Source organism: Tachyglossus aculeatus, chromosome 22, assembly GCF_015852505.1.
Source record: "Tachyglossus aculeatus isolate mTacAcu1 chromosome 22, mTacAcu1.pri, whole genome shotgun sequence".
NCBI classification, from domain to species: Eukaryota; Metazoa; Chordata; class Mammalia; order Monotremata; family Tachyglossidae; genus Tachyglossus; species Tachyglossus aculeatus.
Genome location: NC_052087.1, coordinates 41743105 through 41760508, shown reverse-complemented (window position 1 = coordinate 41760508; position 17404 = coordinate 41743105). Strand labels below are relative to the sequence as shown.

General features: G+C 44.8%; 1 protein-coding gene across 1 annotated transcript in view; it reads right to left on the bottom strand.

Annotated features, from left to right (window-relative positions):
- TMEM9B (TMEM9 domain family member B) overlaps positions 1 to 16949 on the bottom strand; it is a 33131-nt gene extending 16182 nt beyond the window's left edge. The window contains exons 1-2 of the mRNA XM_038765178.1: positions 16851 to 16949; positions 8056 to 8147 (exon numbers count right to left, since the gene is read on the bottom strand). Of these exons, the coding sequence (XP_038621106.1) occupies positions 8056 to 8147; positions 16851 to 16931 (173 nt within the window). The 5' untranslated portion in view covers positions 16932 to 16949. The remainder of the gene's footprint in view (positions 1 to 8055; positions 8148 to 16850) is intronic.
- Between the last annotated feature and the right edge of the window lie 455 nt (positions 16950 to 17404).

Sequence of the window (17404 nt, the reverse complement as noted above, 5' to 3'; positions counted from 1 at the left end):
GGCCTTATACTCTTCATCATCATCATCATCAATCGTATTTATTGAGCGCTTACTGTGTGCAGAGCACTGTACTAAGCGCTTGGGAAGTACAAATTGGCAACATATAAAGTCCCTACCCAACAGTGGGCTCACAGTCTAAAAGGGGGAGACAGAGAACAAAACCAAACATACTAACAAAATAAAATAGAATGGAGATGTACAAGTAAAATAAATAAAAAAATAGAGTAATAAATATGTACAAACATATATACAGGTGCTGTGGGGAAGGGAAGGAGGTAAGATGGGGGGATGGAGAGGGGGACGAGGGGAAGAGGAAGGAAGGGGCTCCTGGAGGAGCTGAGCTCTCAGTAGGGCCTATACTCTTATATTCTTACTCTCCCAGGCGCGTAGTTCAGTGCTCTGCGCCTAGTAAGTGCTCAATAAATTCCCCTAATTGATTCTGCAGGAAAATAATCCCCACAGCACAGAGGCACTAGATGCTCTCAACTCCCTTCTCCCATCCTCCCACCCCCTCCGCCCCAATCAAGGCAGGAGTTGGCAGGAAGGGGAGGGAGGAGAGGACACGAAAACCATTTTCACAGACTAGGTTTCCCCAACAAAATCAACGAGAAGCAGCTGTGAGTAGGCCGGCATTTCAGAATCCAGTCTGCCCACCCCCTGAGTATTTTATAGATTTGCCTGCAAGGAGAGACAACATCTCAGAAAGGATGTCACCCTTTAAATGGCCACTTTCTGGCTCTGGCTGCATAAAGCCCAAACAGACGTAGAAGATATGAGAATGCATTTCGCCTCTTTCCCCTTCCTCCTACTGCGTGGGCCGTCGAGAGCAGGAAGGAACTGGAATCCAGTTGGTTTAGCTTGATAATAATATTAATGATGGCATTTGTGAAGCACTTACTATGGGGTCAAGCACTATTCTAAGCGCTGGGGTAGATAATAATAATAATGATGGCATTTGTGAAGCACTTACTATGGGGTCAAGCACTATTCTAAGCGCTGGGGTAGATAATAATAATAATGATGGCATTTGTGAAGCACTTACTATGGGGTCAAGCACTATTCTCAGCGCTGGGGTAGATAATAACAATAATGATAGCATTTGTGAAGCACTTACTGTGGGTTCAAGCACTATTCTAAGCGCTGGGGTAGATAATAATAATAATGATGGCATTTGTGAAGCACTTACTATGGGGTCAAGCACTATTCTAAGCGCTGGGGTAGATAATAATAATAATGATGGCATTTGTGAAGCACTCACTATGGGGTCAAGCACTATTCTAAGCGCTGGGGTAGATAATAATAATAATGATGGCATTTGTGAAGCACTTACTATGGGGTCAAGCACTATTCTAAGCGCTGGGGTAGCTAATAATAATAATGATGGCATTTGTGAAGCACTTACTATGGGGTCAAGAACTATTCTAAGCGCTGGGGTAGATAATAATAATAATGATGGCATTTGTGAAGCACTTACTATGGGTTCAAGCACTATTCTAAGCGCTGGGGTAGATAATAATAATAATGATGGCATTTGTGAAGCACTTACTATGGGGTCAAGCACTATTCTAAGCGCTGGGGTAGATAATAATAATAATGATGGCATTTGTGAAGCACTTACTATGGGGTCAAGCACTATTCTAAGCGCTGGGGTAGATAATAATAATAATGATGGCATTTGTGAAGCACTTACTATGGGGTCAAGCACTATTCTAAGCGCTGGGGTAGATAATAATAATAATGATGGCATTTGTGAAGCACTTACTATGGGGTCAAGAACTATTCTAAGCGCTGGGGTAGATAATAATAATAATGATGGCATTTGTGAAGCACTTACTATGGGGTCAAGCACTATTCTAAGCGCTGGGGTAGATAATAATAATAATGATGGCATTTGTGAAGCACTTACTATGGGGTCAAGCACTATTCTAAGCGCTGGGGTAGCTAATAATAATAATGATGGCATTTGTGAAGCACTTACTATGGGGTCAAGCACTATTCTAAGCGCTGGGGTAGATAATAATAATAATGATGGCATTTGTGAAGCACTTACTATGGGGTCAAGCACTATTCTAAGCGCTGGGGTAGATAATAATAATAATGATGGCATTTGTGAAGCACTTACTATGGGGTCAAGCACTATTCTAAGCGCTGGGGTAGATAATAATAATAATGATGGCATTTGTGAAGCACTTACTATGGGGTCAAGCACTATTCTAAGCGCTGGGGTAGATAATAATAATAATGATGGCATTTGTGAAGCACTTACTATGGGGTCAAGAACTATTCTAAGCGCTGGGGTAGATAATAATAATAATGATGGCATTTGTGAAGCACTTACTATGGGGTCAAGAACTATTCTAAGCGCTGGGGTAGATAATAATAATAATGATGGCATTTGTGAAGCACTTACTATGGGTTCAAGCACTATTCTAAGCGCTGGGGTAGATAATAATAATAATGATGGCATATGTGAAGCACTTACTATGGGGTCAAGAACTATTCTAAGCGCTGGGGTAGATAATAATAATAATGATGGTATTTGTTAAGTGCTTACGATGTGCCAAGCACTGTTCTAAGCCCCGGGGGAGATACAAGGTAATCAGGTTGTCCCACTTGGGGCTCACAGTCTCCATCCCTTACAGATGAGGTAAGTGAGGCCCAGAGAAGTGAAGCGACTTGCCCAAAGTCACACAGCTGAGCCGGTATTAGAACCCACGACCTGTGACTCCAAAGCCCAGGCTCTTTCCACTGAGCCACACTGCTTCTCAGGGACTGAGAGGGAGGGATTGATTTCAGGGACAATGCTCTGGGCAGGGCCACTCAGCCTCTCTCTTCCCTGCCATTACTGTTCCCACGGGGGCACAGAGAGCAACGGGCACAGAGGCGGGTGGCACGCGCTCGGCTTTTACAGGCATGGCCCATTTCTGCCTGAAGCGAGCCCCATATAGGGTCTGTGTTGGGCAGCGGGGCCAAATCCCACCATGTCTTCGCTCCGGGAGCCGCTGCGGTCTCTGCTGTCCCACGACAGCCAGCTCTGATTGAGTGATGCCTGCTAATAATAATAATTGTGGTCTTTGCTAAGCGTCTCCCGTGCACCGGGCTAAGCGCTGGGGTGGATGCAAGCCAACAGGCTGGTCCATCTAGGTGGTTCTTAGAGAAGCAGCGGGGCTTAGTGGAAAGAGCCCGGGTTTGGGAGTCAGAGGTCGTGAGTTCTAATCCCTGCTCCGCCACTTACCGGCTGTGTGACTTTGGGCAAGTCGCTTCACTTCTCCGTGCCTCAGTTACCTCATCTGGCAAATGGGGATTAAGACTGTGAGTCCTACGTGGGACAACTTGATAACCTTGTATTTACCCTGGCGCTCAGAACAGTGCTTGGCACATAGTAAGCGCTTAACAAACACCATCATTATTACGATTATTATTATTCTTGAGCCTTTCCCCTCCTTGGGCCGCAAGGGACAGAGTCCACTGGCACCCAGAGTGGGGCAGAAAGGGCAGGTGGGAGGAGCACATGGCCTGGGTCAGAGGACCTGAGTTCTAATCCCAGCTCCACCACTTGTCTGCTGCTATCAATCAATCAATCAATCGTATTTATTGAGCGCTTACTATGTGCAGAGCACTGTACTAAGCGCTTGGGAAGTACAAATTGGCAACACATAGAGACAGTCCCTACCCAACAGTGGGCTCACAGTCTAAAAGGGGGTGCTATGTGACTTTGGACAAGTCACTTCACGTCTGTGCCTCAGTTACTTCATCTGCAAAATGGGGATTAGACTAGTGAGCCCCATGTCCGATATAGAGTGTGTCCAATCTGATTATCATTTGTCTGTTCCAGCGCTTAGTACAGTGACTGGCCTGTAGTAAGCCCTTAACAAATACCTTTAAAAAAAAACCCAAACCAGAATCCAGACTGAAGCTCCCTGAAAGCAGGGACTTTCTCTTTTTACGTCTTTTGCGATAATAATAATAATACTGGTATTTGTTAAGCTCTTAATGATGGCATTTATTAAGCGCTTACTATGTGCAAAGCACTCTTCTAAGCACTGGGGAGGTTACAAGGTGATCAGGTTGTCCCACGGGGGGCTCACAGTCTTCATCCCCATTTTACAGATGAGGTAACTGCGGCACAGAGAAGTTAAGTGACTGGACCAAAGTCACACAGCTGACAGTTGGCGGAGCCGGGATTTGAACCCATGACCTCTGACTCCAAAGCCCAGGCTCTTTCCCCTGAGCCACGCTGCTTCTTACTGTGTGCCGGGCACTGTATTAAGCACCGGAGTGGACTCAAGTTCCCACTTGGGGCTCGCAGTCTCAATCCTCATTTTACAGGTGAGGCAACTGAGGCCCAGAGAAGTGAAGTGACTTGCCCACGGTCACACAGCAGACAAGTGGCAGAGGTGGGGTAAGAACCCATGACCTTCTGAATCACAAGTCGGTGGTCCATCCGCCAGGCCGTGAAGTAGGCAAATGCTGAGGACAGTGCTCCACAAATGGTAGTAGGTTGAGCATTCTTTGGACGATGATGAAGAAACGGTAAGGAATTAAACCAGCCAAAAATTTTCTTCCAAGGCTTAGCGCCTCACCGTACTTTCAGAACTAGACAGCATCTCCTCCTGGTGCCACAGACCGAAACTTCTCTGACACTGACCCATCCATCCCCCTACAAATTTGATAACTCACTAATTTTACTTTTTCTGAACGGCATTTGTTAAACGCTTACTATGTGCCGAGCACCGTACTAAACGCCGGGAGAGATACAAGGTATTACTTCAGCAATCGGGTTTGAACTCTTTCAGAGGGAAATTAAGAATACAAACAATAACAAGGGAGAACACTAAACCCTGAAAGCCGACGGAAAATGTTTTCTTCTGAATCAGTCGTATTTATTGAGCCCTTACTGTGTGCAGAGCACTTTACTAAGCGCTTGGGAAGTCCAAGTTGGCAACATCTAGAGACGGTCCCTACCCAACAGTGGGCTCACAGTCTAGAAGGGGGAGACAGAGAACAAAACAAAACATATTAACAAAATAATATGACCTAATCCGTGATATCTATTTCTCTGTGTCTCAGTTTCCTCAACTGTAAAATGGGGATTCAATACCTGTTGTCCCTCCTACTTAGATTGTGAGCCCCATGCGGGACAGGGACTGTGTCCAACCTGATTTAAACTCTAGATTATAAACTCACTGTAGGCAGGAAACCTACCAACTCTGTTGGACTGCACTCTTCAAAGTGCTTAGTACAGAGCTCTGTGCACAGTAAGCGCTCAATAAATATCCCACACTGCTCTGTGTGTGCTGGACACAATCAACTGTATTTATTGAGTGCTTACTGTGTGCAGAGCACTGTACTAAGCGCTTGGGAAGTCCAAGTTGGCAACATCTAGAGACGGTCCCTACCCAACAGTGGGCTCACAGTCTAGAAGGGGGAGACAGAGAACAAAACAAAACATATTAACAAAATAATATGACCTAATCCGTGATATCTATTTCTCTGTGTCTCAGTTTCCTCAACTGTAAAATGGAGATTCAATACCTGTTGTCCCTCCTACTTAGATTGTGAGCCCCATGCGGGACAGGGACTGTGTCCAACCTGATTTAAACTCTAGATTATAAACTCGCTGTAGGCAGGAAACCTACCAACTCTGTTGGACTGCACTCTTCAAAGTGCTTAGTACAGAGCTCTGTGCACAGTAAGCGCTCAATAAATATCCCACACTGCTCTGTGTGTGCTGGACACAATCAACTGTATTTATTGAGCGCTTACTGTGTGCAGAGCACTGTACTAAGCGCTTGGGAAGTCCAAGTTGGCAACATCTAGAGACGGTCCCTACCCAACAGTGGGCTCACAGTCTAGAAGGGGGAGACAGAGAACAAAACAAAACATATTAAAATAATATGACCTAATCCGTGATATCTATTTCTCTGTGTCTCAGTTTCCTCAACTGTAAAATGGGGATTCAATACCTGTTGTCCCTCCTACTTAGATTGTGAGCCCCATGCGGGACAGGGACTGTGTCCAACCTGATTTAAACTCTAGATTATAAACTCACTGTAGGCAGGAAACCTACCAACTCTGTTGGACTGCACTCTTCAAAGTGCTTAGTACAGAGCTCTGTGCACAGTAAGCGCTCAATAAATATCCCACACTGCTCTGTGTGTGCTGGACACAATCAACTGTATTTATTGAGCGCTTACTGTGTGCAGAGCACTGTACTAAGCGCTTGGGAAGTCCAAGTTGGCAACATGTAGAGACGGTCCCTACCCAACAGTGGGCTCACAGTCTAGAAGGGGGAGACAGAGAACAAAACAAAACATATTAACAAAATAATAGGACCTAAACCGTGATATCTATTTCTCTGTGTCTCAGTTTCCTCAACTGTAAAATGGGGATTCAATACCTGTTGTCCCTCCAACTTAGATTGTGAGCCCCATGCGGGACAGGGACTGTGTCCAACCTGATTTAAACTCTAGATTATAAGCTCGCTGTAGGCAGGGAATGGTCTACCAACTCTGTTGGACTGTACTCTTCAAAGTGCTTAGTACAGAGCTCTGTGCACAGTAAGCGCTCAATAAATATCCCACACTGCTCTGTGTGTGCTGGACACAAAGGGTTTAGCAGATACCATACCCATTAACAATAGATCTAAACCCCAGTTTCCAGCTGGGGAAAACTGTTTTGCTTCCCTGCCCATTGTTCTTTATCCACATTCTTCTTTAGGAGACACTGATCTGTCTGGCAGAATCAGTGCTAATAATTCATGACCACCCACTGGTAGTGACTGTGGCAGCATTGGGAAAGGAGCACCCAAATACAGTTATACCTTTAAGCTTCGGGTGCCTCTCATAAACTTAAAAGTCAAGGAGGCCATTTCTAAAACGTAAGCTTTTGCTCAACGTAAAACGTAAGCTATAAAAACCGGTCCTTTCCAACAACAACAAAGAAACCAACCTGCCTACTTTTCTTTGGACACTTATAATAATAATGTTGGTATTTGTTAAGCGCTTACTGTGTGCCAAGCACTGTTCTAAGCACTGGAGCAGATACAAGGTGATCAGGTTGTCCCACTTGGGGCTCACAGTCTCGATCCCCATTTTACAGATGAGTCAACTGAGGCACAGAGAAGTTAAGCGACTTGCCCAAAGTCACCCCGCTGACAAGTGGCGGAGTCGGGATTAGAACCCACGCCCTCTGACTCCCAAGCCCGGGCTCTTTCCACTAAGCCACGCTGCATCTCACCCTCAGACTCCCATCAATATGTAACTACCTGTAGTTTATGTATTTACACTGATATCCTGTCTCCTCCTCTAGACTGTAAGTTCTCTGCGGGCGGGGAATGTATCTACCAACTCGGCTGCACTGTACTCTCGCAAGCGCTTAGTACAGTGATCTGGACACAGTAAGTGCTCAATAAATACCGCCGATTGATTGACTGATTGAGTATCAAAATCCACTTGGATGCATGAATGCCTAAAAACCTGTGCACCAAAGGATTAGTGTTTTCTCATTATACCAAACTGCGTTCCTGACCAGGGTTGAAAAGCTTGGACAACAAAAGGTCGGCAAAAGAACCAGGGCCAAACACTTGGACAGGAAGTTCCTTTCTCAATCCAATACAAGACACCAAATTAGATTTCATGCCTGAATAAACCAATTGTAACTGCCCATTATATCCTGAATAATTTAAAGCTGCCCATTAGGGGATGATTTGGGCTTTCTTTTATTCTATTAAGGGACTGTCTCATATAAAGACTAAATGACTGTAGAAAAATCAACCAGTAATAGGAAGAATTAAAAAGGGTATATGAAAGTACACGAAGAGACTTTGATAAATCTATTTTATAAAATGAGTTTCAACTCAGTATCTACTTTGGAAGAGTTAGAGGGTATTTACAAAAACTCTGACTCGAGTGCTCATCAGTGCTCTTTTCAGTGCAGAAAAGACTTGGCTCTGTTGCTTAGAAAGAAAAATTCCCTGCCCACACTCAGGTTTCTGGATACGCTACAATCATCCGGAAAGAGATCGGTTCCAGTTCTACAAGCCAAGATACTCACCAGTCTTTCTGGGTGATGTTCTTTTTATAAATTTGACCAGAATGGTCTTTATAAGGTGGACAAATGCATTTGCATCGGACATCCTCAAAATCCTGTAGCCAAAAAAAAAAAAAAAATCTTTAACAGAATTCATTTCCAGTTAGTCACCAGACTGTTGTTTACGGAAGGATACAATCTGCAGCATACTCTACACAACCCTAGAAAACTATTAAACATTTCACTGTTACCAAATACAATAACTGTTACTTCCAAACTTAAGACAGTTTTTCCATAACAAGTCTGAGAAAAATTTAGTTTCAAGAAAATGTCCCCATTTTATTTTTCAAGATATTAGCTCAGATTACACCATATTGCTCCAAAAAGTCCCCCACGATCTCCTTCAAAATAATAGGCCAACCACACTGAAAAATTTGATGGTTTCATGCTATTTTCCAAACAGCATAATATTTCAACTTGGCCCGTATGTTCTCATCCCCTCAGCGCTTAGAACAGTGCTTTGCACATAGTGCTTAATAAATGCCATTATTATTATTATTATTATTATCAGAGACAATAAAGGAACTCGAACCTCACAGATTTGTCGGATGAACAGAAACAAACAGTTCGTGAAACAGTAGGGAAGAAAGAAACCTGAACGGGGGAATGAATACGAAATTCATCATCATCATCATCAATCGTATTTATTGAGCGCTTACTGTGTGCAGAGCACTGTACTAAGCGCTTGGGAAGTACAATTTGGCAACATCTAGAGACAGTCCCTACCCAACCAGTGGGCTCACAGTCTTAAAATTCCTCAACCTAGAGCCGTAGTCGTCTTCTCCAGTACTTTTTACTCTCCAACTTTTTTTGGGATAGACGACGGCGATTTAAGAAAGCCAGAGTGCGGATGAACAGTTTGATTCCAGGAAGTTTCAGGACCGTAACAGGAAAGAGTCGAGGGCCAGAAGGCTGTCGGTGGGCAATAATCGAGGACAAAGTCCCGAAGAAAAGTTACGCATCCCAGAGCAGCCAGTGTTGACGACCTGACGGGAAAAGACTGGTTCTACTGGGTTGTCAGGTGCCTCTGGGCCTGGGGATGACTAACATTTTGCTCTAGAAGACAATTCTCTTGCCCTTTAATGGTGGGAAAGGGGCACAACTATAACCTAAAAACTGAAAGCTGAGTGAAATCATCATCAATGGGATCTACTGACTGCTTACTTGTGGCAGAGCACTGTACTAAATGCTCGGGAGAGTACGATATAATAACAGAGTTGGTAGATACGTTCCCTTCCCACAAGCTTACGGTCAAAAGAGTGACCGTAGACTGTGAGCCCACTGTTGGGTAGGGACCGTCTCTATGTGTTGCCAACTTGTACTTCCCAAGCGCTTAGTACAGTGCTCTGCACACAGTAAGCGCTCAGTAAATACGATTGAATGGATGAATAAGATTCCTTGGGGAGGGAGCACGGGCTTGGGACTCAACGGACCTGAGTTCTCACCCCAGCTCTGCCACTTGTCATTCATTCATTCACTCAATCATATTTATTGGGCACTTACTGTGTGCAGACCCCTCTCAGAGTCGCACCTAGAGACTTTCCAGTCCTCTACCAGTCTCGGCTACGGGAGGGAGAGTCATCATCATCATCGATCGTATTTATTGAGCGCTTACTGTGTGCAGACCCCGCTCAGAGTCGCACCTACAGAGTTTCCAGTCCTCTAAAAGTCTCGGCTACAAGAGGGAGAGTCATCATCATCATCGATCGTATTTATTGAGCGCTTACTGTGTGCAGACCCCGCTCAGAGTCGCACCTAGAGACTTTCCAGTCCTCTATCAGTCTTGGCTACGGGAGGGAGAGTCATCATCATCATCGATCGTATTTATTGAGCGCTTACTGTGTGCAGACCCCTCTCAGAGTCGCACCTAGAGACTTTCCAGTCCTCTAAAAGTCTCGGCTACAAGAGGGAGAGTCATCATCATCATCGATCGTATTTACTGAGCGCTTACTGTGTGCAGACCCCTCTCAGAGTCGCACCTAGAGACTTTCCAGTCCTCTACCAGTCTCGGCTACGGGAGGGAGAGTCATCATCATCATCGATCGTGTTTATTGAGCGCTTACTGTGTGCAGACCCCGCTCAGAGTCGCACCTAGAGACTTTCCAGTCCTCTACCAGTCTCGGCTACAGGAGGGAGAGTCATCATCATCATCAATCGTGTTTATTGAGCGTTTACTGTGTGCAGGGCACTGTACTAAGCGCTTGGGAAGTCCAAGTTGGCAACATAGAGGAGAGGGTCAAGGGCGGAGACTTGAGTTAACTGTGCAGAAAGTGGCAACGGTAAACCACTTCTGGATTTTTACCAAGAAAACTCTCTGGACACGCTACCAGAATGACTGCAGATGGAGAGCGGGGCGTTCAGGGAGAGAGGTGTCCAACGGAATCGCTATGGTTCAGAAACGACTCGACGGCATAAGACACGACTGTGTGCAGGGCACTCTACTAAGTGCTTGGGAAATCAATCAATCAATCAATTGAATTTATTGAGCGCTTACTGTGTGCAGAGCAATACAACAATAAACAATGACATTCTGCTGAGTGACCTTGGGTAAGCCACTTGCCTTTTCTGTGCCTCGGCTTTCTCACGGGGATTAAATCCTACTACGACTGTAAGCCCCATGTGGGGCAAGTCTAGGTCCAACCTGAATTGAGTACTCGAGTGCTCAATACAGTGCTCGGCACTTAGTAAGCACTTAAATACCGTTACTGTTAAGGAGAATCAGAAGGGGTGTGGGTGTTGTGGGGAGAATACCTCTGCTGCAAAAGTGATTCCAAAAACCAGCAAAGCACTTAACAAGCACTATTATTATTACTATTGTTGTTATTGTTATTATATCCATAATTATATTTCTTATATTGAGAAGCAGCGTGGCTCAATGGAAAGAGCCCGGGCTTTGGAGTCAGAGGTTCAAAACCCGGTTCCGCCAACTGTCAGCTGTGTGACTTTGGGCAAGTCACTTAACTTCTCTGTGCCTCAGTTACCTCATCTGTAAAATGGGGATTAAGGTTGTGAGACAACCTGATCACTTTGTAACCTCCCCAGTGCTTAGAACAGTGCTTTGCACATAGTAAGCGCTTAATAAATGCCATCATTATTATTATTATTATTATTATTCATGGTAGACAGGGTGGCAGAGGGGGTTTCTGGTCTGACTGGAATGAAAGAAGAGGAGAGGATGTAAGCTCATTTGGGCAGGGAACATGGCTACCGACTCTTTTATGACGTACTCTCCCAAGCGCTTAGTACAGTGCTCTGTACACAGAAAGCACTCAATAAATACCACTGGTTGACTGCCTGGAAGCTGGATGGGAGAGGAACTGGAAGATCAGACAGGGATTCATTCATTCAATCGTATTTATCATCATCATCATCATCAATCGTATTTATTGAGCGCTTACTGTGTGCAGAGCACTGCACTAAGCGCTTGGGAAGCACAAATTGGCAACATATAGAGACGGTCCCTACCCAACAGTGGGCTCACAGTCTAAAAGGGGGAGACTGAGAACAAAACCAAACATACTAACAAAATAAAATAAATAGAAAAGATATGTACAAGTAAAATAAATAAGTGGAGTAATAAATATGTACAAACAAATATACATATATACAGGTGGTATTTATTGAGCAGAGCACTGTACTAAGCACTTGGGAAGTAGAAGTTGGCAACATCTAGAGACGGTCCCTACCCAACAGCGGGCTCACAGTCTAGAAGGGGGAGACAGACGACAAAACAAAACGTATTAATAAAATAAAATAAATAGAATAGTAAATATGTTCAAGTAAAATAAATAGAGCAATAAATATGTACAAACATATATACAGGGGAGAAGAAGGAGGGGGCTCGGTCTGGGGATGAGTAAACTCGTCCTCTAGACCATAAGCTCGCTGTGGGCAGGGGATGTCACAGTTTACTGCTGCACTCTACTTTCCCAAGTGCTTAGTACAGTACGGTAAGCGCTCAATAAATATGACTGACCGGATGAATAACTCCTGCCAGGAAATACTGGTGTAAGCACTTGGTCCAGTGCTCTGCACACAGTAAGCGCTCAATAAATACAACTGAGTGAAATACGACTGAATGATTACTTGTTTTGATATGCATATATCTATAATTCTGTTTCTTTATATTGATGCCTGTTTACTTGGTTTGATGTCTGTCTCCCTCTTCTAGACTGTGAGCCCGCTGTGGGCGGGGACTGTCTCTTTTTATTGTTGAATTGTACTTGCCAAGCGCTTAGTCCAGGGCTCTGCACACAGGAAGTGCTCAATAAATACGACTGAATGAATGAATGGTTGAATGAAAGACGAACTGAATGACTGAATGAGTGAATAAGTGGTGTGAGGGGGAAAGGGGAGACCCTGGAATTGGGGGAGGGGGATCTCTGTCAGGGACAAGGAGAGGGAGGCTCAGGGATAAGATAGGGGATCCAATCCTGGCTCCGCCACTTGTCTGCTGTGTGACCTTGGGTAAGTCACTTCACTTCTCTGTATATATGTATATATGTTTGTACATATTTATTACTCTATTTATTTATTTATTTTACTTGTACATATCAATTCTATTTATTTTACTGTGTTAGTATGTTTGGTTTTGTTCTCCGTCTCCCCCTTTTAGACTGTGAGCCCACTGCTGGGTAGCGACTGTCTCTCTATGTTGCCAACTTGGACTTCCCAAGCGCTTAGTACTGTGCTCTGCCCACAGTAAGCGCTCAATAAATACAATTGATTGATTGATTCTCTGTGCCTCAGTGACTTCATCTGCGATTAACAAATACCATTACTATTACTATTATTATTATTATTGTTCTCTGTGCTCAGTTCCCTCATCTGTAAAATGGGGATGAAGACTGTGACCTCCCCAGCGCTTAGCACATAATAAGCGCTTAACAAATACTATTATTATTATTATTATTATTATTATTATTTTCTGTACCTCAGCTCCCTCATCTGTAAAATGGGGATGAAGACTGTGACCTCCCCAGCTGTTAGAACAGTGCTTGGCACATAGTAAGCGCTTAACAAATACCATTATTATTATTATTATTCTCCATGCCTCAGTTCCCTCATCTGTAAAATGGGGATGAAGACTGTGACCTCCCCAGCTGTTAGAACAGTGCTTGGCACATAGTAAGCGCTTAACAAATACCACTATTATTATTATTCTCCATGCCTCAGTTCCCTCATCTGTAAAATGGGGATGAAGACTGTGAACTCCCCAGCTGTTAGAACAGTGCTTGGCACATAGTAAGCGCTTAACAAATACCATTATTATTATTATTCTCCATGCCTCAGTTCCCTCATCTGTAAAATGGGGATGAAGACTGTGACCTCCCCAGCTGTTAGAACAGTGCTTGGCACATAGTAAGCGCTTAACAAATACCATTATTATTATTATTCTCCATGCCTCAGTTCCCTCATCTGTAAAATGGGGACGAAGACTGTGACCTCCCCAGCGCTTAGAACAGTGGTTGGCACTTAGTAAGCGCTTAACAAATACCATTATTATTATTACTCTCTGTGCCTCAGTTCCCTCTTCTGTAAAATGGGGATGAAGACTGTGACCTCCCCAGCTGTTAGAACAGTGCTTGGCACATAGTAAGCGCTTAACAAATACCATTATTATTATTATTCTCCATGCCTCAGTTCCCTCATCTGTAAAATGGGGATGAAGACTGTGACCTCCCCAGTGCTTAAAACAGTGGTTGGCACACAGTAAGCACTAAAAAATTACATTATTATTATTCTCAGTGCCTCAGTTCCCTCGTCTGTAAAATGGGGGTGAAGGCTGTGACCTCCCCAGCATTTAAAACAGTGGCTGGCACATAGTAAGCGCTTAACAAACACCATCATTATTATTATTCTCTGTGCCTCAGTTCCCTCATCTGTAAAATGGGGACAAAGACTGTGACCTCCCCAGCACTTAGAACAGTGCTTAGCACATAGTAAGTGCTTAACAAATACTACTATTATTATTATTATTGTTCCATGTGCCTCAGTTCCCTCATCTGTAAAATGGGGATGAAGACTGTGACCACCCCAGCGGTTAGAACAGTGGTTGGCACATTGTAAGCGCTTAACAAATACTATTAATATTATTCTCTGTGCCTCAGTTCCCTCATCTGTAAAATGGGGACGAAGGCTGTGACCTCCCCAGCGGTTAGAACAGTGGTTGGCACATAGTAAGCGCTTAACAAATACCATTATTATTATTCTCTGTGCCTCAGTTCCCTCACCTGTAAAATGGGGACGAAGACTGTGACCTCCCCAGCGCTTAGAACAGTGCTTGGCACATAGTAAGCGCTTAACAAATACTACTATTATTATTATTATTGTTCCGTGTGCCTCAGTTCCCTCATCTGTAAAATAGGGATGAAGACTGTGACCACCCCAGCGCTTAGAACAGTGGTTGGCACATAGTAAGCGCTTAACAAATACCATTATTATTATTACTCTCTGTGCCTCAGTTCCCTCATCTGTAAAATGGGGATGAAGACTGTGACCTCCCCAGCGGTTAGAACAGTGCTTGGCACATGGTAAGCGCTTAACAAATACCATTATTATTATTTTTCTCTGTGCCTCAGTTCCCTCATCTGTAAAATGGGGACGAAGGCTGTGACCTCCCCAGCGCTTAGAACAGTGGTTGGCACATAGTAAGCGCTTAACAAATACCATTATTATGATTCTCTGTGCCTCAGTTCCCTCACCTGTAAAATGGGGACGAAGACTGTGACCTCCCCAGAGCTTAGAACAGTGCTTGGCACATAGTAAGCGCTTAACAAATACTACTATTATTATTATTATTGTTCCGTGTGCCTCAGTTCCCTCATCTGTAAAATGGGGATGAAGACTGTGACCACCCCAGCGGTTAGAACAGTGGTTGGCACATTGTAAGCGCTTAACAAATACTATTAATATTATTCTCTGTGCCTCAGTTCCCTCATCTGTAAACTGGGGACGAAGACTGTGACCTCCCCAGCGCTTAAAACAGTGGTTGGCACATAGTAAGCGCTTAACAAATACCATTATTATTATTATTCTCTGTGCCTCAGTTCCCTCACCTGTAAAATGGGGATGAAGACTGTGACCTCCCCAGCGCTTAGAACAGTGCTTGGCACATAGTAAGCGCTTAACAAATACTACTATTATTATTATTATTATTATTATTATTGTTCCGTGTGCCTCAGTTCCCTCATCTGTAAAATGGGGATGAAGACTGTGACCACCCCAGCGGTTAGAACAGTGGTTGGCACATTGTAAGCGCTTAACAAATACTATTATTATTATTATTCTCTGTGCCTCAGTCCCCTCACCTGTAAAATGGGGACGAAGACTGTGACCTCCCCAGCGCTTAGAACAGTGCTTGGCACATAGTAAGCGCTTAACAAATACTACTGTTATTATTATTGTTCCGTGTGCCTCAGTTCCCTCATCTGTAAAATGGGGAGGAAGACTGTGACCTCCCCAGCGCTTAAAACAGTGGTTGGCACATAGTAAGCGCTTAACAAATACCATTATTATTATTACTCTCTGTGCCTCAGTTCCCTCATCTGTAAAATGGGGATGAAGACTGTGACCTCCCCAGCGCTTAGAACAGTGGTTGGCACATATTAAGCGCTTAACAAATACCATTATTATTCTCAGTGCCTCAGTTCCCTCGTTTGTAAAATGGGGATGAAGAATGTGACCTCCCCAGTGCTTAGAACAGTGCTTGGCACATAGTAAGCGCTTAACAAATACCATTATTATTATTATTATTATTATTATTATTCTCTGTACCTCAGTTCCCTCGTCTGTAAAATGGGGACGAAGACTGCGACCTCCCCAGCGCTTAGAACAGTGGTTGGCACATAGTAAGCGCTTAACAAATACCACTATTACTATTCTCTGTGCCTCAGTTCCCTCATCTGTAAAATGGGGATGAAGACTGTGACCTCCCCAGCCGTTAGAACAGTGCTTGGCACATAGTAAGCGCTTAACAAACACCTTTATTATTATTCTCTGTGCCTCAGTTCCCTCATCTGTAAAATGGGGGTGAAGACTTTGGCTTCCCCAGTGCTTAGACCAGTGCTTGGCACATAGTAAGCGCTTAACAAACACCTTTATTATTATTCTCTGTGCCTCAGTTCCCTCATCTGTAAAATGGGGGTGAAGACTTTGGCTTCCCCAGTGCTTAGACCAGTGGTTGGCACATAATAAGCGCTTAACAAACACCTTTATTATTATTCCCTGTGCCTCAGTCCCCTCGTCTGTAAAATGGGGACGAAGACTGTGACCTCCCCAGCGCTTAGAACAGTGCTTGGCACATAGTAAGCGCTTAACAAATACCACTATTACTATTCTCTGTGCCTCAGTTCCCTCATCTGTCAAATGGGGACGAAGACTGTGACCTCCCCAGCGGTTAGAACAGTGCTTGGCACATAGTAAACGCTTAACAAACACCTTTATTATTATTCTCTGTGCCTCAGTTCCCTCGTCTGTAAAATGGGGACGAAGACTGCGACCTCCCCAGCGCTTAGACCAGTGGTTGGCACATAGTAAGCGCTTAACAAATACCATTATTATTATTAATCTCTGTGCCTCAGTTCCCTCGTCTGTAAAATGGGGACGAAGACTGTGACCTCCCCAGCGCTTAGAACAGTGCTTGGCACATAGTAAGCGCTTCATAAACGCCATCATTATTATTCTTCCAAATACATGGGCAGGGGGAATGAGGGGGAGGGGTCAGGGGTCAGGGGTCAGAGGTCAGGGGGGAGTCTGACCTTGGCGGCGCCGGTGAACCGTCCGAGCAGCAGCATGAGCAGCAGCAGCAGCAGGGCAAACGGCAGGCCCAGCGCCGCCATCGCCGTCCGAGCCGGTCCGAACCGGTCCGATCCGGTCCGATCCGCCCCGGACCGGTCCTGCCCGCCGGCGACTGAGGAGCTGCCCCCCCCCGACCTCCCCCGCGAGCGGCGCACTTCCGCTTCCGCCTCCTCCGCGCACGCGCGTCACCGCCCCGTCCGTCCGCCCTTTCCGTCCGCCCGCCCTTTCCGTCCGCCCTTCCTTCCGCCCTTCCGTCCGCCCACCCAACGTGTCCCCCCGGAAACAAGCTCCCCACGCCAGGGGGGCCGGACACCCTATCAATCAATCAATCGCATTTAATCAATCAATCAATTCATTGATTAATCAATCAATCAGTCGTATTTATTGAGCGCTCACTGTGTGCAGAGCACTGTGCTAAGCGCTTGAGAAATACAAGGTGGCAACAAATAGAGACGGTCCCTACCTAACAGCGGCCTCATTCATTCATTCAAACGTATTTATTGAGCGCTCACTG